Source organism: Pholcus phalangioides, unplaced genomic scaffold (genome assembly GCF_987345545.1).
Source record: "Pholcus phalangioides strain wild (caught in Gottingen) unplaced genomic scaffold, Ppha-v1.0 ptg000002l_1, whole genome shotgun sequence".
Classification (NCBI taxonomy): Eukaryota; Metazoa; Arthropoda; class Arachnida; order Araneae; family Pholcidae; genus Pholcus; species Pholcus phalangioides.
The window spans coordinates 146,304-169,882 of record NW_028301595.1 but is presented as its reverse complement, the minus strand read 5'-3'; the positions used below and the strand labels follow the sequence as shown (position 1 = coordinate 169,882).

The 23,579-nt window shown below is 36.5% G+C and overlaps 1 protein-coding gene across 1 annotated transcript in view; it reads left to right on the top strand.

Annotated features, from left to right (window-relative positions):
• The window catches only part of LOC149089020 (putative protein phosphatase 2C T23F11.1), an 87,556-nt gene extending 65,492 nt beyond the window's left edge, over positions 1 to 22,064 (top strand). The window contains exons 7-9 of the mRNA XM_089236686.1: positions 12,086 to 12,169; positions 18,727 to 18,872; positions 19,861 to 22,064. Of these exons, the coding sequence (XP_089092812.1) occupies positions 12,086 to 12,169; positions 18,727 to 18,872; positions 19,861 to 20,274 (644 nt within the window). The 3' untranslated portion in view covers positions 20,275 to 22,064. The remainder of the gene's footprint in view (positions 1 to 12,085; positions 12,170 to 18,726; positions 18,873 to 19,860) is intronic.
• The last annotated feature ends 1,515 nt before the right edge of the window (positions 22,065 to 23,579 follow it).

Genomic DNA, 23,579 nt, shown 5'->3' with positions numbered 1-23,579 from the left:
GCGATGTTTTCTGAAAGAACAATGTGACTTCTAGATATAGATGGCTTTTTTCTCAGCCAGAGATATCAAGGAAACAGTTATTTTCCGGATATTACGCTGAGGTGAGCTCGGAAAGAAAAGTCATCACGTCTCCGCCGGGACTCGAATCCAGGCCCTCTTGCATACCGGGCAAGCATGCTACCATCTACACCACTGGAGACACATGAATCTGCCTTCCTAATTTCACGCACTGTGTCGTGAGGCGCTGAAGTAGAGGCATTAGTAGCCTCTCTTAACTTCAGGAAATGGCCCCCGGGTGGGACGGTTTAGAGAGATATAGATGGCTTTTTTCTCAGCCAGAGATATCAAGGAAACAGTTATTTTCCGGATATTACGCTGAGGTGAGCTCGGAAAGAAAAGTCATCACGAGCGTAATATCCGGAAAATAACTGTTTCCTTAATGTGACTTCTCTTTGCCATTTCTTCTTCATATCATCAAGTACACTCATGTCCATAAATTAAGGATAATAAAATTAAAATTAAGGATAATTCAGAATCACACGGAAATCGAAATCTAAAGTAAAAATTTCACCTGTAGAATTATCACACACATCTGCAAGAATGATATGTATATTTTAGGAAAGCACCAGATGATGCCGATAGTACGTACAATGACGAGAGTGTAAGGGGGGGGGTATATAACGAATGGTGGCAAAGAAGCAAAATTGTTCACAAGAGTTCTGTAAGGCACTCAGTGCCATAAGCAAATAGTTATGACACAGATGACGATTTTTTACGTGGTAGAATTATCGGCCGCCTGGAATGTGGGCGTACTCAGATGGAATTGCCCAGAGTGTCATCTCTAGGCTTTGGCAACGATTCCAAGATAACGGAAATGTCAGTAGACGTTACAGTACAGGTTGCCCCCGAGTTACAACGCCGAATGAAGACCGGTATTTGGTAGTAACTGCCAAAAGAAGCAGACGGAGCACAACATCCGACCTGTCTCGTCAGCTACTGCAGCCACGGGTACCACAGTTTCAAGGCAAACCGTGTACAGACGTTTGGGAGATATTGGTCTATATGCTCGCAGGCCTGTCAGATGTGTTCCGCTCACGGCAACTCACTGTTGGCAGCGATTAGCCAGAAGTAGAGAACATGCAATGTGGACATCGTCACAGTGGGCTTGTGTGATGTTTTTCGATGAGTCCAGGTTTAGCTTGCAGTCTGATTCACGTCAGACTTTCATATGGGGAATGCCAGTTACCCGTTACCACCAAGACAACATCATTGAACGACACCGTTACAGTGGTGCAGCATTGCTCGTTTGGGGTGGAATCATACTGGGTTCCAGAACAGATCTGCATGTTCAAACCGGAACCATGAAAGCCCAAATTTATCGGGACATCCTTCTGGAACAACATGTACGTTTGTTTAGGGGTGCCATGGGCGCAGAATTTGTGTTTATGTATGACAATGCCCGTCCTCACCGAGCAAACATCGTAAATGAATGCCTTGAATCTGAGGCTATAACCCGTATGGAATGGCCGGCATTCTCACCTGACTTGAATCCGATAGAGCATGTGTGGGACATGCTTGGCCGACGAGTTGCAGCCCGTCAACCACCTCCTACATGTGTACCGGAACTTCGGAGAGCATTGCTTTCTGAGTGGAGTAATCTTCCCCAAGATCAGATCGATAATTTGATACTCAGCATGCCTAGGCGTTGTACAGACTGTATTTCATCACATAGGAGACATACAATGTATTAACCATCATACCAACCATGTAATAGTAAATTTTTGTAAAGGAGATATTTTTTACAATTGCTCCAGGGAGCAAAAATCATAGTTTTTATGAATGGTATCATACATAAACCATCGTTTTTGTTCTTTATCTTTTGTTTAATAAATGGGCTTTATGAATAAGTAACGTTTGTTTTGTTTCTGGACCTTTATTTATCCTTGGCATTATCCTTAATTTATGGACATGAGTGTATTTAGACCAGTGGTTCTCAACCTTTTTTGACTCACGGAGCCCTTTTTAATAAAGAAATTCTATGGCGGAGCCCCGTAGGCCAATTTTTTAAATTATTCATCAAAGTTACTGATGTATTTTTACTATTTAAAAATATTTATAATTATTATTTTTTTATTTTACAGTTTTTTAAAATTTTCCTCCAGCAGCCGCGGAGCCCCTGGATAGTGCACAAGGAGCCTTAAGGGCTCCGCGGAGCACCAGTTGAGAACTGCTGATTTAGACCATTCTCAAATCTCTCCAACTTAAACATGCCGACTTCTCTTCTTTTTATTTGTCCTACAAATTTTTTTCTCACACTTCTTTTGAAATCCCAGGATGTGGTCTCTGGCTCTTATGTGACACTGGCCGCACGTGCAATTCTTTTCTCTAGTCATTGGGTTCAGCTATCTGCAACGTCCCTTATGGGAGTTGCTTGCCCGGTTCGAAATATCCTGTAATAAAGTGGCAAACGACAAGTGGAAAATGATTGCAAATAAACTTTTGCATGAAATATTATTTATTCAAATTAATTATAGGGTTAGTCAATTTTAACAATAGATTAGTATAACGTGGAGCCCTCTATTTGACGTTAACAGTAAAGATACTGGCTCACCAATTGATGATCATCAACAGTCAACTTGTATATTGATCGGACATCCGATGTTGTTAGCCTTTCCCCGTCAGTATCAAAGAAGTTTTCTCGGTTGAGAGCCGGAACACCTTGATCAGTTCCAGGGGGCCTCTCGGTTGAGGGCCGAACCACCTCCAGGGGGGCCTCTCGTTTGAGGGCCGGACCACCTTGCTCAGCTCCGGGGGGCCTCTCGGTTGAGGGCCGGACCACCTTGATCAGCAATGAAGAACTTTGACTGTGAGGATTATTTAATATTTTTGATTCCGGACCTGCCGGAAAACTGATTCAAACAATGTAAATTATTGCATTTTAACAATTCAGCTTAAGGCCAATGTATACGGTAGCAAGACGGTGAACCGTCCTACTAGAGGGCTTCAGTTGAATAGAACAAGATTAGATGAACGCAGAATCAGACCTGTTACAACGTACGGCCGGTATTTAAAGGAAAAACATCCGACCGCACGTGTCTGATCAAGCCAATCGGCTTCAAGGTCACCTCATTTGCATGCGATCACAGGCGGACATCACGATCGGCCTTGATCGTCGCCATACGATCACAGCTGCAGACTAGTAACATTTATGACAACAGATCACGTGACGGTGACTACGCACTTTTATGCCGGGGGATCATCGGCATGTTACATTTCCCCCTGCCACCAGAAAGAAAAATTCTTAAGAATTTTTCTAAGGCCCAGTTTTCCTAACAATCCATATCCCGAGGAAAAAGAAACCTATCGAAAACATGAAATGCAATATAATAAACAATCCCGCATTAAATACACACTATCAATACACTAAAAATATCAAAAATCCCGCATGAAATACACTAACTATAATTATACACTCAAACAAAAACTTCAAATCCCGCATGAAATCGCAACACCAAAATACAATATATAGATATAGGGCCCTGCCCTATCAACCTTCCGAAAACTTCAATTTCCTCACCACTACCTCAAAATATCACACTAAATGTCACACCAAATATCACATTTATCTAAAAACCGCAAAATACACATAAAATACACTATCCCCTCCAAAACACATGAAATAACATTTCCCTCCAAAATACATGAAATAACATTTCCCTCCAAAATACATGAAATAACATTTCCCTCCAAAATACACATTATACACACTAATTTCGACAGGCACTCCCCCCTCTCCTACAGGATCATGCAACCGGAGAAAAAGTCCTTAGTCTCAACATTTAAATATTGAAAATGACTAGAATGTAAAATCACAAAACGACTAGAACATTAAATCACATTTTCGCAAAATTTAGATTTGACCTTGATCAAATGATCGCCCGAATTTTACAGCGTACTATGATTATTTGCATTCATTTCCAAAATCAATGTTAAATTTCAAAAAATAAAAATTTTAGCGAAAGTACTTTCCACCCGCGGTTTGCCACACTTACTGAGAACTGGTCGAGCCCCCAAAATTGTAACGTCCCTTATGGGAGTTGCTTGCCCGGTTCGAAATATCCAGTAATAAAGTGGCAAACGACAAGTGGAAAATGATTGCAAATAAACTTTCGCATGAAATATTATTTATTCAAATTAATTATAGGGTTAGTCAATTTTAACAATAGATTAGTATAACGTGGAGCCCTCTATTTGACGTTAAAAGTAAAGATACTGGCTCACCAATTGATGATCATCAACAGTCAACTTGTATATTGATCGGACATTCGATGTTGTTAGCCTTTTAGCCTTTCCCCGTCAGTATCAAAGAAGTTTTCTCGGTTGAGAGCCGGAACACCTTGATCAGTTCCAGGGGGCCTCTCGGTTGAGGGCCGGACCACCTCGATCAGCTCCAGGGGGCCTCTCGTTTGAGGGCCGGACCACCTTGCTCAGCTCCGGGGGGCCTCTCGGTTGAGGGCCGGACCACCTTGATCAGCAATGAAGAACTTTGACTGTGAAGATTATTTAATATTTTTGATTCCGGACCTGCCGGAAAACGGATTCAAACAATGTAAATTATTGCATTTTAACAATTCAGCTTAAGGCCAATGTATACGGTAGCAAGACGGTGAACCGTCCTACTAGAGGGCTTCAGTTGAATAGAACAAGATTAGATGAATGCAGAATCAGACCTGTTACAACGTACGGCCGGTATTTAAAGGAAAAACATCCGACCGCACGTGTCTGATCAAGCCAATCGGCTTCAAGGTCACCTCATTTGCATGCGATCGCAGGTGGACATCACGATCGGCCTTGATCGTCGCCATACGATCACAGCTGCAGACTAGTAACATTTATGACAACAGATCACGTGACGGTGACTACAGACTTTTACGCCGGGGGATCATCGGCACGTTACATATCCATTTTAGTCAAATGGCCTGTACGTTACATCAAGTTGATAGCTGTCTTCGTGGGGAGAATGACGTAACGACGTGAGTGATTCGATACTTGCGAGCACGGGGCTAGGAGTGGGGGGCACTGCTACAAATCTTTGCTAACATTTTCCGACACGACCCTGCTATTTTTCGACATAACGGAAGTTGCTTTGCATCAGTCCGGGGTTGTGAGCGGTTCTATCTATCTATGAAACCACCCTTTACGTGCATAAAATTCTGATGAAATAGACTTTTCATCAGCCCTTTCCTTTATAGAACATTAAAATTGTTTCGCCTTTTCTGTTATAAATTCCGTTACAATCAATTGGAATACCTTTTTTGTAGTAATCTTGTACCCATAAACACTTTCTGTATGAGAAACACAGGGATCCCGTAGGCGATGCAAAGTTTTCACTGACAAAGGTGCAGTCACGGTTGCTCGAATTTCACATTCCTTTTTCTTGATATATCTTACCATAGATTAATTGATTCCCCATTGGCGGGCCACACCAGCACACTTACTGTTGTCAAGCATACTCAGTATATCCAATTTTTCTTATAAAGTTTTCACTTTTTTTCTTCTTTTTTTTTGCCTTTGCGAAACATTATCAGTTGCACTAAAAAAATGAGCCATCCACAACTTAAATTTTGTAAGCAAAGCACGTGAATGACGATTGCTGAGTGTTGCTAAAAAAAGTTTCCAATAAAGAAAAAATAACCGCGAATGCGGGGGGCTGACTGTAACTATAGAAAGTCCCGTGAGAAGTCTGACTGAGGGGCTCACAAAAAATCCCAGCCTAGGGGCCCTGCTCTAGGATGGGGGAGGGGTACGATAGCCTCACCCAGAATTTGTTCCAAAATAGCCAATGAAAGCAAAGAAAAAATTCTGCTTCTCACTTGGCTGGTCCCTGGAATACTAGAAACACTTTTGAAAAATTTCTTAGTAAAAATAATCTTGTTACATATCTTCACAGGATAAGTGATGATGGCTCACACATGATAAGTGCTGTTTCAAGAATTAACTTATCTGGCATTATTAAGAATGGAAAGATAAATTCTAGAATAAAAATAAACAAAGATCTACTTCAAAAGCGGGACACATGGTCATGCACATTTTGCACAGTAAACTATGATGTGCGGTTTTCTTCTGGAAAAATCAGGTTTATCTGGAGGTGCCTTCACTGAAGCCCTGTCAGCCTCCTGCCAGGGTCACCATTAGGGGTGGCATATGAGGTTTTGCACCCGGGCGGCAGGTAAGCTCGAGCTTCTCCTGAGCACAAAGAGAGGAAAAATTCCAACTTTGAACGAAAAACACGAAAGTGAAAGTCCGGTCTGGTTTTAGCATTCGACCATGTAGATTTTTGTTTTCCTGAAGCATGTTAAATGTTTGCTTGTCATGTGATGTTACATGACCAACATCGATTGGACATCGAGATTGATTATGTGCTATTACTAGGGAGTGTGAATATTGACATTTTCGGTGAACTTACCCACATACAATGATGGTCACTCGTGGGAAATTTCCCTTATGCTTTTCTTTCAACATTAAACAAATGAATAATTGGAAGAAAAAAAATGCAGGCCAATGGCAATGCCTTTCTCGAGACCTTCTTCCAAGAATGATCATTTCTATACATTTAATCGATGTAATTATTGTAAATTACAAAAATGTATCACTGTAATAGTTTTTCATTGCATATTGTCACTTCAAAAGCCCTATACTTTGATGATGGACTAATTGACTGATTGTAGATACAGGTACGGTATCAGAAGCCGCAGCCAGATGCTTGGTCAGCCGGGGCAAGCACGCATTAAGGAGGCCCCCTTCTTTTAATGTTGAGGGAGAAGTTAAAGAGTGAAATTTTTGCCCCAGTGGTCCTGTGCCCGGGTCACCAATACTCCCAAGCTCCTCCCTTGTTACAGCCCGGCTCAGAATAGTTTAAAAACACCCCTTTAGAGCGCTAAACAGGCAATCAGCAATGCTGACAGCTTGCCGCAATGCCCTTGACAAAGGTTGGCGATGCTCCTGAGAGACTTTGAGAAACACTGATATCCAGTATTTCGGTTCTTTTCTTTTAGACAACTTTTGGAGAGCTAGATTCGATGTCCAATGATTATCTGCTTTGCCTAGATATGGAAAACAAAACAAAAAAGTGAAAAGTTAGTTTTTCTTTTAAATCTGCAGGAGAACAATATAAGAATACTCAAGATTTAAGCAGCAGTGATGAAATGTGAATTAGTTATTTAAGTAATTTATAATATTGTTTTGAAAAATTTAATGTTGTGGGTAATTTTTCTCAAGAATTATTATATAACAAACAAAATGCAATTGAAACCATTGAATTTGTTGTGATATTTTCTGTGATGTCTGGGGGGGGGGGGGTGTCCATTTTCAAAGAAGTTTCAATTGTACGATTTTCACCCTTATACGATATTTCACGTGGCCTTTTGAACGTTGTGTAAAGGAGGTTCCATTTGTGGTAACAAATCTGCGAGAATGGGAGAAATATAGTCTCAGGCAAGTTAGAAAGTAAAGCTTTTTCTTTTTCTCTGTCTTAGGATTTCTATTTAGGATTTGCTAGTCAGAAAAATGATAAGAATCCAACACCATGAATCTCAATTGGCAATTATAAGGAAGAAAGGCAGGCTGGGGGTTGGACACAGAATGCAAAGTAACAATTTGATAATTCCGAATCTTTGAAGGAAGACCCTCATAAAATTCTCATGTAGGTCTCTTGAGAGTTTTAAGAATACCAATTCCTATAGGATGACTTCTTGACTGTTGTTGTCTGAAGAACTTGTGTGCGAGAATAGGAAGAACAGAAGAAAGAAGCCAACACAAATATTATTTGTCTCCTTTTGGTCGATTATCCCAATATTTTCTCTGCATTATTTTAGCTTACCTGTTCTCAACAGAAATATAAAAAAAATTGCAAGTGAAAAAGTAACAAGAAAGTTTTTGAAGCTGCCAGGGTTCCATGATTTTTGGGGTCCGTCTCTTTTGATTCCGCGGAACCCTAAAAAGCTCTCACGGAACCCAGGTTGGAAAAGCCTCTATTAGAGAACACATTGCTGCTGTAAGAAGTCACCCATGGAGAGATTAGTGCACCAAACCCTGGGCAAGATATATGAGGAAAAAAATCACTTTGCTTTTCAGATTCTGCTGTAAACTGTAGGTCCCAATCTATTTAGCTTTCTGACTTGCCAACTCTCCGGATTTATGCAGGAGACTCCAGATTGTTCACTCTTCCTCCTGCTCTCTGGATTTGTTCAAATTCTTTTGGATTTTGGCAGAAAATTAGATTTTCCACGAGCTTTCACATTGTCGTCACGTCAATAACTACTGTCTTCGTTAGGGAAAACACCCATAGAGGGCAGCCCTAAAAAAAAGTCTTGGTGGCCACATTTAAGCTACTGGCAAAAACATGACTTCTTATCTCATCACGTAATGGAATAAAATCATTATTTTATTCCATTAACAGCTATTCGGTAAATACAATAAGTTTTTTGTCAGCAGCTTTTTATTTTAAAGTTTAAAAACTTCAAATAATTGTTAATTTGAAACAATTAATTTAAACTTAATTGCTTCTTCTGATTAAATATGTCATCAGAAAGAAAATATAAAACTTTTTTTAACGAGTTCATATACCCAAGATTATCAATCACTAATCACTGATAGCATCCACAAAAGGAAACACTCATGTTTTATGAACTGTATGTAGATGTGATTTCTATATTCTACATCGAAAGACTGACATTGAATTATATTCTGCTCAGAAGCAATGCAGAATCTGCCTGGGTGGGGGTTGGAGTTTTTTCTCAATTGATCAAAAAAAAATTAAAAAAAGTTTTTGTAAAAATATTTATTTTGATCTGGTCTATGAGTAGGGGGAGGGGGTACCCCATCTCGGGAGAATCTCCGGATTTCTGAATTCCTAAGTTTTCCAAAAGTTGGCACATCTTAGCTCTTGTGTGCACAAGACAGTGGTGCAACAAAAATCATGAACTAACACATCAGGGCATCCTGATAAAATTAAAATTAGTTCATTATGGTTGATTGACAGTTTTTCCTTTTAAACTACACACAGCTCTGGTCTATTACCACCAAGTCAATTTACTATTTTACTTTCGAAGAGGTGGCTGTATCGTAATTATTTTTGATCCTATCTACACGTTGTAAAATCAGAAGAAAAAAAAATCACTTTTATGGTGGGTCAAAAATCTTTCATCACAATCAAACAAGAATGCAAAAACCTACTAAGTATTCAAATCAGTCGGCACCATAACAAAGTAGAATATGTCATCACTTTGTTTTCAAGCAGTTCTCAGACTGTATAACTACTTACCATGTTTTGGTATGGTCTAAATGAGTTTGCCCCATGATCAGTGGATATTTTTTCTATCATTTCTTCACACAATCAAAAAGCCGTTGAATTTACATAATACTTTGCTCCCGTCTTATCTGTTGAATTCAATGCATAAATTCTTGATGGTATTCAGGTTATGGCTCTGACTTTACCCACCATAAAACTCTCATTTAGTTGCCTTTCAAGTAATGTCTAGGAACTTGTGAGCTATATTTATGGTCATTGTTGTGCTGGAATATCAGTAGTAATAGCAGCATGTGTCACATCGTGAAGGATGACATGTGGTTATGAAACACATTTTTGTAACTAAACATGCACCTTGTGTTTCTTTGAGAAGGTAAAGAGGACTGACACCATTAGCAGAGAAGCATCCCCACTTTCACCTTCATGTTTAACAGTAAGAGCCAATGGTGCCTTAATACGGCAGATTTCTGCTTTAACTAATACAATTATAACAAAAATCTCATTTTTACGAAAATTTTTTTAATACCCCAGATACGTTTACATAAGAAAAGTATAAAAATCTGGAATTCTCCTTTATAACGAAATTTTGTTATTATGAAGTGATTTATCCAGTCTCTTGGAGTTCGTTCTAATGGGATTCGACTGTAATTAGCTTACAATTTACAAATAAAAATACAACGCCACAACAGGCAAAATGCCCAACGAGGTGGCTGAGAAAAAGATGCCCGTAATAAATGTGGATGACATATATTTCAAAAATACACAATCACAAAAATTATAAACAATATATACACATGATAAAATATTAATGCCCATAAAGAATATTATGGTTGTCGTATTCTAAGTATGGATAGCTTCTCGATTTACCCCAACATGTTTATCATATTTCTTTTCAAACGTGTCAATTGTGTTAGAATTTACTATCTCCGGGGGTAAGCTATTCCATTTATTAACAACCCTATTAGAGAAAAATTCCCTGCGACACCATAGCCTTGCATTGTCCCTCACCAATCGATACTAGTGTCCCCTTGTAAAAGCAGTCGATTGGCAGGAGTGTACTAAAAGTTCATGGTCCATCCTATCCATCCCGTTGAAAATTTTGAACACTTCAATCATATCTCCTCGACACCTGCGTTTATCCAATTTAAACGTATTCAAAAAAAGAAGTCTTTCTTCATAACTCAAGCTCCGTGTGCCAATAGAGACACGCGTAGCTCTTCTCTGCACCCCTTCAACCAAGTTTATGTCCCTCTGTAGTTATGGTCTCCGAAACCTTACAGCATACTCCAATCCCGGAAGAACTAAGCGTAGAAAAAGCGAAAGAATGACTTTAGGAGAACGCGAAGAGCTGCAAAGATACCTTTAACTTTCTATAATATGTATTATATATTACCTATTTGTATATTGGATTGTTTCTATTGTCAATTGAAGATTGACATAATTCTCCCTTGCCCTTCTGTAATTAAGTAATAATTTTTTTTCGCTTCCAAGACAAACAAGCATGCCAATCAGCAAGCGGACTAGACCAATCAGTCTGTATTTTGAATTAAATTCATCAGGTTTTTCGTGTAGTTGACATTTGGAGGATCTCTCTTTGCTCATGTTTTTATTGTTCTATCTATCCTATCTGTTGTCGTCTGTGGTCATATTGAAAGGAACTTTACTCTTTCACATGTTCCTGTGTGTATTAAACATGCTTTCACATACTTAATGAACTGTCTTGAAATTCCGAAATCACTTGCAACTTTAGCTTGACTTTACCCCTTGCTCAAAACCTAAATTATGCTTCCCTGAAAAAATTCCACCCAAAATTCTTTACGTGATTCCTCGAAAGACTGGTGATATTTTTTGGAGATGATGATTGTAAGGAAGAAAATTCATCTCTACCCTCATGGGGACTCAAAGACAATCAACATCCTTTGCCAAAATTCTGAGTATTTGAGGTACGTTAGTGGCATCTCTATCTTCTGAAGATGAAACTAGCAATGAATGGATATTATAATTTGTGAAATTATGTGTGTTTTAAAGTTGTGACTGTGCTAGACATTCGAACCAGTTTACTTTGAAAGTATCCTAATGTTCGAATTATCAAATGCTGTTGATTGTAGTAAAGGATAATAACAATATTTCTTTCGGGAATGCTTCGATATCTCCTTCAGATGGGAAGCAGGGTGTGTCCAGTCCTTCAATGTAAAGAATCTTCACTATACATTTGTGTCTTTAGCAGATTTCCCAAAAATTAAATGCTGCATGTCACAAACAGACATCATTAGTAGGCAGTTGATTTATTGTTCGTTTTACAGTGGAACCTCTATAACAGACATCCCATAGGATTCCAAACTATCCGATAACAGGTGATTCCACTGCAGTAGTACAGTTATATAGTAGGTGAAGAAGAATTCTGTATTTCCATTTTTCATTCCAGCCAAATGAATTTTCAAATTCGCTTAAGACTATATATGAGCTATTAGCAAGGTTTTAATTTGCTGCTGTATATCATCTTCATTCTTTAAAATAAATTTTTTCTCAATCGCTTTTTGACTGACCCTCATATAATAAAGGTATATGTTTTAATTTTTTATAACTTAGATTTGTAAGTCATCGTTCCATGATGTTGGGTACGAATACTAAAAAATTAAACTGAATAAAATAAATAATAAACTGAATATTAGAATAATTTTTAAAAAGATAACTAAAAGAATTTTTTTTCATTCTTTGAATTTTTTTTTTTTTTGTTTTGTTTCTTTGTTCTATCCTGTACATTATTTATTCAATTAGGTAATCTAGCTCTTTCAAGAGCACTTGGAGATTTTGTCTTCAAAAAGAATGAAAAGAAGCCTCCTGAAGAACAAATAGTTACAGGTAAGAATCCATTATAATTGAAAGTTCCTTAGAAAGAGATACCTTTTGGGTGAAAGAATACATTCATATACCTAAAATGTGGCCACGTTTTGGGTACATCTATGCTGCTGGGTTTTTTTTTCCATTTAGTGAAAGTTGCATGTTCTTATCAACGTGTAAAGGTAACACCCTAATTTATAATTTACGGAAGTCAATTCTTGAAATTGGTTGATCATTATATGTAATCAAGGATGACACAGACACAGGAGTGGAAAATCTGCTACAATTTCCACCGTCTGCTACATTCTGCTACAATTTTGACAATTTTCCCCTTATTTGCTACATACTGTTACAAAAATGCCAAAATTCTCCAATTCTGCGTGATCTTGCACCACAAACAAAAGTTTCCTGAGGGAAAATTTGAAGTTGCGTCAGAATAGAAGCTGACTTTTCAATAACACCATTTGTCCTCCTAGCAATTTTATTTCTTGGGAGCTGTAAATGGAATTAGCTTGAGGCCCCTCCCAGGATTTGGTGCCTAAGCTTCCGACAACATATAAAATAAACTAAGCAAATTACTGCTTATTCACAGAAAAACAAAAACCCTTCAATCACTGTTTCCAGCTATTTTTTTCCAAAAGAATAAGTCTACTCCTTTGATTTATTTTGACAAAAAATTCAATCAGAGTACATCTGTTTTCACTCCCTATTATTACTGATTTGTGATTGCTCTATGTATTTCTACAGCATCTTTAACAGATTTTCAGTCTCTTGTTTTACTTCCAAGAGTTTTCTATTCTTTTTCTTGATATGCCATTTCCTTTTACGCCATTCTCTGGCATGTTTAGTGTGTTCAATGGAAAATGGTTTCCAGTTGTGCATTAATTAAAATTACTTTGTCTAGAACATGGTCGTGATTGGTTTGTTTGAAAAGTATTTGATGTAAGATTCCAGCAAAGCTTATTTAGGCAGACAAGCAGAGGTCAACAAAAATTCACAAAACTTTTCTTTGGGTATATGGTAGACACTCTGATAATGAAAATGTGGTAACAGGCTAGCATCCCTCACAGCTACAGTGACCATTTTTGTCTCATCATTATCATATTCTGCATGCCAAGGCTAATTGTATTGGGGTCTACAGTTTATAGCCAATTCCAAAACAGACGCAGTTCCAGAGGACGGTGATCGCCCCTTCCAAGATCTGAATACTATGAGAAACACATTGGTCTGTATCATAAAATACAAGATGATCTAACAAACCTATGAAATAAATTGCCTTAGATCTATCCTTTTTTTAAGTCATCTCATGCAGGCTACAACATTTCAGGGTTTAAGCTACAGTCACATTTTTCGCAAAATGTGAAAGCAAATCTTAGCAGTCCAAAGAAGTAGTAGCCACTTTCGCAAAAATGCCTACAAGAGGTATGAAATGAGTAGACATCTAGCCATCAATCATTAGCATTGTAGCATTTTGCTAAACCTTTTCTCCCCATTTTTGCTTTTTTGCAAAAGGAATTTTTTATCTAGCTTAAAACCCTAGTGCATTTAAGATAGAGCAATTATACCAACAGCTAGGGGCTTCCACATGTAGGAATGTGATTTGTCTAGGTTGTTATTTTCTATGGCATAGCTACCAAGTCTCCCGGCTTTTTACTCTATCTCCCGTATTCCCGAAAACTTCTTATATCTCGTAAATTTTTCCCGTGATTGTAAAAAATCCTTACATTTAGGGAAAAAAATTATTCCTCAAGAATTTACCTGGGAAAAAAAACATGCTTCATAAGCGTTGTAAATTGTGGTCGTTTCGTCAAATCACAAAAAATTTCATTTTTGGGGAGAAAACAGAAAATTCAGCAGATTTTTGTATGTGCCATGAGTAATATGGTGAGAGATCAGGGGGCGGATCTAGAGCTCTCTGTTGGGGGAGGGGTGTTTTTTCCTCTCCTTATATTGTTGTGGATGGGGGACCATACTTCCCGCATTGTCCTGTATTTTCGAGGCAAATATAGTTTTCTTTTTCTACCGACTATTTTTTGAGAAAAATACCGCCGTTTTTTCGTCCAAGTTTTCTTGAATTTGTTAAACTAAATTCTAATAGGCAGTTTGATCATTAAAGCTCTTATCCTGTGCTTTATATTCACTTATTTCAATAAACTTACATACATTTATTGTATACGATCTGAATGTTGTTCCAGCTAAATGAAATGAATCAGGAATTATAATGGTTTTTGCAATTTATTCCATCTAAAACATTCATAGTTTGAAATTTGCAAAAAAGATTCTAATTTTCATTCTAATTTTTGATTTGGAAGATAGATCTCAACAGTTGAACACATGACAAGCTCAACACTTTTACATGAATTACCTTTTGAAACCATTCATGCCCATGGTCTAGACAAAGTAATTTTAATTAATGCTCATTTGGAAATAATTTCTCATTAAACACTAAACATGTCGGTGAATGGCTAAAAGGAAATGGCATATCAAGAAAATGAATAGTAGAAAACTTGGAAGTAAAACGAGAGACTGGAAATCTGTTGAAGATGCTGGAAAATAAAATACACGTAGCAATCACAAATCAGTTAAAAATAAAGAGTGAAAACAAATGTACTCAAATTGAATTTTTGGTGAGTATAGAATCATTCTATTAAATTTCTAATAGTTTAAATTACAAATAATTTAATTCTAATTTTTAATCACTCTATTAAATTTCTAGGTATTTCTAATAAATATTCTAAGAATGACTTGGTAAAAGAAGTCATCGCAAAGTATATTGAATCAAACTGAGATGATGATCAAGAGCAAACCCAAAAAGAAACACGTTTTAAATATGAAATGGGTAAATTCTGGTAAAAGAAGCAAGATCAAATGTTCAAAAATGCTTGAAACTGAAGAGAACAAAAGCACTACTTAGACTTGCATCAGTGGCAAAAACAAGAAAAATAATACTTTTCTAATGAGTGTTTCAAGCCTCTCCTTTAGTGATTTTTTTTTTTTTAATTATTGATTACCAAGTCTACAAGCTAAATCTAAAAAAACTCATTTTCAAATTATTTTCAAAATCTTAAAACGCTTTTTCTAAAGTTTCTGTCCCCCTGTTAGCAATATTCGTGATCCATTTCTTTTCGATCTTGTTTCTGTGAATGATGGTAATTTAATCAAAGATGTTTTTATTGTGTGAGAATATTCATATATTCAATAGAATTTCAAAACATTCTGATGTGCTCAGAGTCATTTTCCAAACTGGAAATGACAGCTTGACAAAAACTTCAACCATTTGCTACATCCACCTTAGTGAAATTGGTATTCTCATTAGGGCTAGACAATTCGCAAAAAAATTTACAGACTTGACTTAAAATAATACCTACACATATGTGTCTAAATAAATATTTTATATGCTAACATAGGTCATACGGTTGAAAAAGTGCATACCTGGCCAAAATTTTTACATGACTCAGGCAATAGATTTGTCTACCCCTGGTTCTCATCACTTTAGCTGATTAAAGCAAAAATTAAAAATCTCTTGAATGTGAATGATGATACATGGGTAGGGCCCCCCCCCACCCCCACCCATCCATTAAAAAAAAATCAATTTCCAAATATTATTATGAAAAAGCAATAAAAAGTTTGTAAAAATTGACATGTAATTTTAATTTTGTTGTATTTATTAATACCTGTGTGCATTGATTTCTTTGAATTAATTTTTCAATTATCTTTTGAGTTTAGAATTCTATGCTCAGATGACAAAATGTAATAAGTCACTTTTTTCAAAATTTCACGAGGGCAAATTTGTAAACAATATTTTGCAAAAATGTGATACTGTGGCTTTTTAACTTATTGCAATTTGCCTCCATTGGTTCCACACAAACTAAAGAAACGGACAAAATTTTGTCACCTTCCAAAATTTTGACTAACGTGACAAGAATGTGAACAAATTTTTTTTTAAAAAGTGACTTGTGACATGTTGCCATCTGACCACAGAACTTATAACTATTAATTAGTATGAAGAATTCATTGTAACAAACTAAATTTTCTTTAACAAATTGACACCATATTATTACAGGGGTGTGGGGAGGTAAATGAAATCACACAGGAGTGCAAGATGGAAAAATGGTTAAGAGCCAATGTTTTAAATTTATTTTCTGCAGCATTCTTTTTCAAAATTAATTTTAAGTTGGTGAAGGGTTCCACTTGCTTTGATGAGTGGGGCGAGTAAATGCTACGGGTGCTTTTGCTTTAAAATCATTCACAAATTGAGGATCATAAATAAAAATTGCAAACAAAGGGAAACAATATTCATTTGAATCATAAAAACCCAAACATTTTATTATTCTGGTATACAAAGCTAATTAACCAGTATGCAGACAACTAACAATATAATAACACCCCCCCCCCCCATGAATATTAACCAACATGATGGAAAAATGGTTAATTGAATGTTTAATTGGGTTGCGGTATTTTTGAAATATCTGACATCCATATTTTTGTTTTGGGCATCTTTTTCTGAGTCACCTTGTTGGGTGTTTTGCTTGTTGTGGCATTGCATTTGTGTGATACGAAGCAAATTAGAAGACAAATGTGAATTCGTCAAATTGTCTAGTCTGGAAAAATTCATGTTTGTTAATTTTTCCAGACTATCAAACTTGAGATTGAGAGATGGAGGAAATGACAGAACTTCATTACTTTTAATCATATACTTGAATGTTAGGCTATTGAAAGGTAGATGTAGTGCTGCTTCTTCCAAATTTTGCTTTCTGACAAGTCTTAACTTTGGTTAGCTCGCTCAACAGCTGTTTATTTGTGAGGTTTACGAGAACTCAGTCACCAACCTTTGTTTCTGGAATGGTTTTTAACACTATGTCAATACAGTTTTATTGTTCCTCTATTTCTCGACACTTATCTTTTAGGTCTATTAAAGAAGACTGGTGACTCTAGAGCTTTAGCCCTTTTTTCAGTTTCATACCACAGTTGATAAAGCCAATGAAAGTGGGTACAAGGTTAGTTAATCTTCATTGGTTCCAATTGCTTCAACATAGAAAAGATGGGGGAAAGTGTAATCCTCTTAATTCTTACTCTGTCCAGGAAGAAATATCATAATATTAAAGTGACAGATTAAATAATGAGAAAGGAAGAACTTGACACTGAAATATCAATATTAGGTCAATTTGCACTTTCAGAAATGGTTGATATGGAAAGAACACAACAGGTAGCAACATGATCACAAACCTAACTTCTTCATAGGAAGTCTCCTTGTAACCTTGTAAAAGCAGCTAACATGGCAAGCACATTTTTACTGATATATAAAGTATGAAAGAAAAATTCAGCCAAAAACTATTCCCAGAAGCTAACTGAATTTTACAAATCATATTAGGTTCTACTTACTTCAGTTTTTTCCATTGCTCTTTTTCTAGTGTTAGTGATATGCAAATCATTTTCATAAAGTGAAGATGATAGGAAGGGATGCAAAAAAGTTTAAAATAATCCTGTATATCAAGACTTGACAAATCCCAGGTTGCCATGGTAACTTTTGGCACCTAAAATTTTGCATGTGTGATTACTAGCTCAGGCAAAAGAAATGTTTGTCTCCTAAAATACTTAAGATTACTTTAAGATACGTTGTGCCTACATTTTTTCTTGATTTGTTAAGCCCTGCTATATATGCATGTACCGTACAGTGATACCTTGACTACACGAACGAGGAATACGCTGATATGCATCTGATTTACGGTCAAGCAGATGGCAATGGGTGCTTAGCACAGCGGATGTACCAACAGCAATATCCGATGAGGCATTGTCTGCACCATACTACCTTCCCTTAACGTTCACTGGATCTCAATTGGTGTGACTTTTTCCTATGAAGTCACCTTAAATCACTCATTTATGTGACGCCTGTGGATACACCGGAGGATCTCATAGTGTGGATTGTCATTGCTGTGGCAGACATCAAAGCATTCCTGGTATCTTCGAGTACGTCCGGGTATAGTTTTTACATTGTTGTCGACTGTGCAATGACATCAGCAGCCACCACTTCCAACAACTCTTGTAATAATTAATCAAATAAATCTTTTTGTAGTTATTATTGTGCTTTTTGTCATTCTAGCATGACATTGAAACCTGCTTGCATTTTTCGCGATTTTCACCCTCTCACCATGGTTTGCGACACCATGTTCCATTGCAATTGTTGTTCCTCCTGATGTCTACTAACAATCATCTGAGTTTGTCGGTCCATTAACAGCACATCCTGTATATAGAGGAAATATGTTGGTGATGGGTGTATCTGACAACATTGAGAAAGCTATTTCCTTCACTTTTTTTGTTCATTTTTATTTCTTAAGCGTCAACAGAAATATCAGTTTTAGAGATGTATCACTGGTACTTCAGGTATACATCACACAAATTTATTGCTAAAAACTAGTAAGCAAATGGAGTCAAACTTTTGTTCTGATAATATCTGAATTTTTTTTTTTAATTGTCTCGAATGAGAACTGTATTGATTTGTTACCATTCTGATTTTGTAGGATCTAAAGTTGATTGTGTTGATTTCTAAAATTGCATTCCCCCCCCCCCTAAAATTATAGCTTTCCCCGACGTCGTTGTCAAGGACATAACTTCAGAGCATGAATTCATAGTTCTTGCATGTGATGGCATATGGGATGTTATGACAAATGATGAAGTTGTTGATTTTATTCGTCTCAGAATTGCTTCGAAAATGGAACCTGAGCAGGTATGTGAAAGTATTCCATCTCTTTTGAAATACCTCTTGTGTATAAGCTGATCCTCCCTCCCCCCCTCCCCCCAACTTGAAAACCACCAAAATGGCAGAAAATTGTGTATAAGCAGACCTGCACAAATTTAATATATTTTAGGAGAAAAAAATTGTTTCCGAGATATAAAAACTTAAAGCAAAATCGCAGCCTTAAAAATCTTTTTCTTTCTTCCATTTATTTAAACCGACACTTTTCAAGGCAGCAATAATGTGTTTTTCCTCTTGTATCATTGACTAATGTGTGGGGCAAGAAGGCAGTGGTGTACAATATTTCAGTCTGGTGATTGAATATGCGAGATGATGCCCTAAACTGCTGTACTTGTTGTGTGGATTGATTTTTTTTGGCAACACCTTTTACACAGAATTGCCTTAATGATGGGCTCACCTGTGATTCTGGGTGTATGATATCTTAGATGATTTTGTATGTGGGGGGTGTTAATACATTGCCTGACCTGTGGAAGTGTGTACATGATGCTACAAAGATGTCTTTGGCGGAACCCACTTAGCAGGCACTTCTGCTATGAGGGTGGGGGTATTGCTAAAACTCAGGATAAATTTTTTCTCCAAAAATCAAGCCCCACAGACCTTATCATTTGGGTAGGTCTGTGGGTGGGTGGGGGGGGGCAATTCCATTTCCCCCGACTTTAGAAAATACAATGGAAATTAAAAAACAATGTGAAATGAAATATATATATATGTTCTTTGCCCCTTCCATCGGTTAAAGTTGAAATGATGTTCCTGGGGGCCCCATATATATATATATATGACTCCCTCCTTGTATAGAAACAAATTATTGAACAAAAAACTCAGCTCAGCTTATACATGAGAGTACACACAGTATATTTTCAACTCCTTTTTCCCCCTCGTTACTATTCCAGTGATTCTTGTAGACAGGTGAGACAACAAAAGCCATTAGTAACAAGATTGCTTTATTCAAATTTTCCAGATATGCGAAGAATTGATGACTCGTTGCCTTGCACCTGACTGCCAAATGGGAGGTTTGGGCTGTGATAACATGACTGTCGTATTGGTGTGCCTACTGCAGAATGGAAGCTATGAAGATCTAGCAAACAAATGTAGCAACAGGCCTTGCATCTCTCACCCAAGCGACAGGTACCTTCTTTCTGAAGAATCGTCTAATTCAGAGACAGAAGACGGATGCGACACTGACAGCTGCAGGTCAGGGTCATACCAGCAACAGCACCACGGGACCCTGAGCGAAGACTGCAGTGGAATTGACAGGCGAGTGGCAAAAGAAGCAGTTGGTGCCAGGGAGAAGACACCGATCTCACGCTTAGCGGGTCTAGTCAATGTAGATAGTAGTGTGCATGACGGTGGCGCTGAAATGGCTCTTGCGTGACAAAAGTTTTCATTCGAGTGTCTTGTATAGCAAAATTTTTTTTGCAATGAAGGGAGGGAAGATGAAAGATTTCATTATGTGTAAAGATAGAGATGCATATTGCCATAAAAAAGTAATTTTCAAACTAGAGAAAGTTTATTGAGATAACTGTACATATATGTTTTATTTTTCATGTGAAAGAGAAAAATTTTTTTTCCTTAAGTGTGTGCAGAATTTTTTTTTCCCACCATTGCAGCTGAATGTATATATCTATATGATGAAGTGCTTTAGTAATTTATTGAAAAAAAGAAAAATTATCCACAACAGCATATTAGAACTAAAAAAAAACGGGCCAAAAGCTCAGTTATATGCAATCTTTCTAACAGGTCAAGTGGGACCAAAAGTTTCATAATTTTTTTTTGTACATAATTTGTTTTTTTTTTATGTAGGCATTTTTATAAAAAATTATTATTCGTTTTCAAAATACGAGCGATGCACACCCAGCACATGTTTTAAATGTAATGAATCATTATTGTCTATTTTTATGATGTAATAAATAAGAATTTAGTTTTCCTAGCAATTTCAAATAGTGCTGAGTTAACAGATTCGGGAGTGGGGAATATTCTGTCAGGTATGTCTGAGATTAGATGATTTCCCAGTTAATTAGAAATGGTAACTCTACATTTATAGGTAATTTTTAATTGAGCAAGTTATTAATTTATGAAGTTTTCATAAGTCACAATATCCACATAAGAAAGACTTGACTGTAATACATGAGCATCTCTACGGGTGCACTTTTTAAAACTTCTTTTTGAGAGGAAGTTAAATTTAGAGTTTGTATTCAGTGGTTGTGTATAATGTGATCTTGTCGAAGCTAATACTAATTTTTTTCCCTCATGAGGGAATTTTAAAAGCCCATTATTCAATGACATACATGTGTTGTGCTGATTCCTTGTTATAAGTGTATTTGTAGAGCTTTTATATATATATATAACATTAACATTTTCTATTTTCCACTCGTGGAAATGATATTCAGGTATTTTTTAATATTAGATTTTTTTTATATTGTACCCTTTCATTCGTATACATACATTTTTTTTAACCATGATATATTTTTTTCCCCTTGCATAGGAATGTAAGATTCTAAAACAAGTACTTCTTTGATTGTATGAGCCATTCTCTTGCTTCCAAATTATTTTTGTTTTTGAAAAAATTCATGATTTGAATAATGTTCCCGTCCAGAATAAGCTTACAACGTAAGAAATGAGTTAAAAGTGCTAAGATATTGTCAAGATAAAAGGGCTATTGAATACTATGACTATTACATAGTGAGTCATTTGAATGCTTAGTCATATGGTAATGATCAAAATGATTTTTCCCCGATCACTTTATTTGAAATTTGAGCATTGTGAGGTGTTTGAAAATCATAAAGAGAAAAAATACTTTTGGCATGCCTAAAAGTTTTTTTTTACTCTTCGCCTTTATATAGTACTATTCCACAGTAATTTTTTCTAAATTCAGATACCCTTGAGCTTACACACTTGTAACTTGTTGTTCAAACTTCACATCTTGCAAGTTGAGAGTTAAGCTCTGCTCATTTGTCTTTGACCGAGCGCGAATGATTATTAAAAAAATGGAATTTTTCTTTTTGCATATTGATTGATATTAAAATGTGTGTGTGTGTAACATTTTCATTCTCCCTGTGATGTGTGATGTCGTTTATTGGAAGCAAAAACTAGAGGATTTTTCTTTTTTGCGCGTGTGTGTAAATTTTAGATTATTAATAAACCGGTGCTTCGTTTTGTTCTTTATGTGGCTAGTTTGATTTGTCGGAATAAGATGCTTTAATAAAGAGACAATTTTCAGCAAGAGAAAATATGTACAGTAAAACTTTGGTTTACAAGCATAATTTGATCTGTGAATGTGCTCTTAATCTGAATCACTCATATCGAAACAAATGTTTACATTGGAAATAATGGAAACTTATATGATTCACTCCATGAATCTTCATTCACTAAAAAAAATGACTGTAGCTAGTACAGTAGTACATTCACTACTGTAGCTGGAAACTTGGTTGTGCTGAGTTTTTCATCATGCAGAAAGATATGTTTGATGAGATAGTTATGCAGATGCATTTTAATGCTGCCATTACATAATATGCATTAGAAGATTATCTATTGGCAAAACAATGAAACCAGTGGTGAATGGCTAATTAATTAGAGTAAATATAGTCATTTGTGCATAATGTCTGCACCTACAATACACTTGTGCCCTAAGTCAGATTTCTGTCTTTCTACTGCTGAGTATTAAGGCATGATTTGGTTTTCAGTTCAGAGTGATCAAGAAAATTCTCTCACTAGTAAGCTGTCTATAAAAAATAAATGTTACTTAGATGATGGCATGAAAATTTTCATCGTACACATACTGTTAGTAATAGCAAATTGGACAATGACTCAATATTTGGTCGATTGGTGCAAGCATGGATTTCAGTGTTTCTGCTTTTAATGTTGAAAGGTTGGTTTGGACAGGACCCCTCCCCTTTGATTCTCAGTAACAATTTTTCAGTATGAAGGAATTGTCAGTGACTTTCACTCACTTTAGCTCTATCTACCCATGTTTTGGTAGTTGTGAGTCAAATGCAGCACAAGCAACAAGGTACATAGTTTTCAGAGTTGCCAACTGTTACATTCTGTGCGTAGTTTCTATGGTTGAACTACAGAGTTACCATTTTTATACATTCTGAAAATGGAAAAATATTTTCTTTTTTTTTTTTTTTCACCAGAGAAAAATCTGCTTAATTCACAAAAAAAAAAAAAAAAAAAAAAAAAAAAAATCAAAATTGTGCAGCTTTTTACCTTTTTAGTGGAATAAAAAAAGTTACCACTTGATAACCATTTTGTGTTGATAGGGAGGAGAATGAAAAAATATTTTCAGTTGACCTTGATTCATGTGTACTTTTTATACACCTGTTTTTCCCTTCCTAGTAGGATGGGCTTGAGGATGGGGGGGGGGGATAGTATAAGGTACTACAGTTAAACCTCATTAGTGTGCTACCCAGGTAACGCATCACTCCGCTTACCGGGTCATTTTTTGGATATCCCAATTATCTTCTATGGTTTTCTAATGTTATCAAACTACTTATAATTTGCCACCCCACTCTGCTTAAGAAGTCACTTTTTGTGAAAGCACTCTTTTGGAATTACCATTCAAATCAGAAATTATTCGTAAAAATATACAGGATAAGTTCAACTTTCACTCTGCTCACGTCAAAGATCTACCTATAGCATTTCAAGCAGCAGCCACTGAAGCCTCCATCCCCATCCATG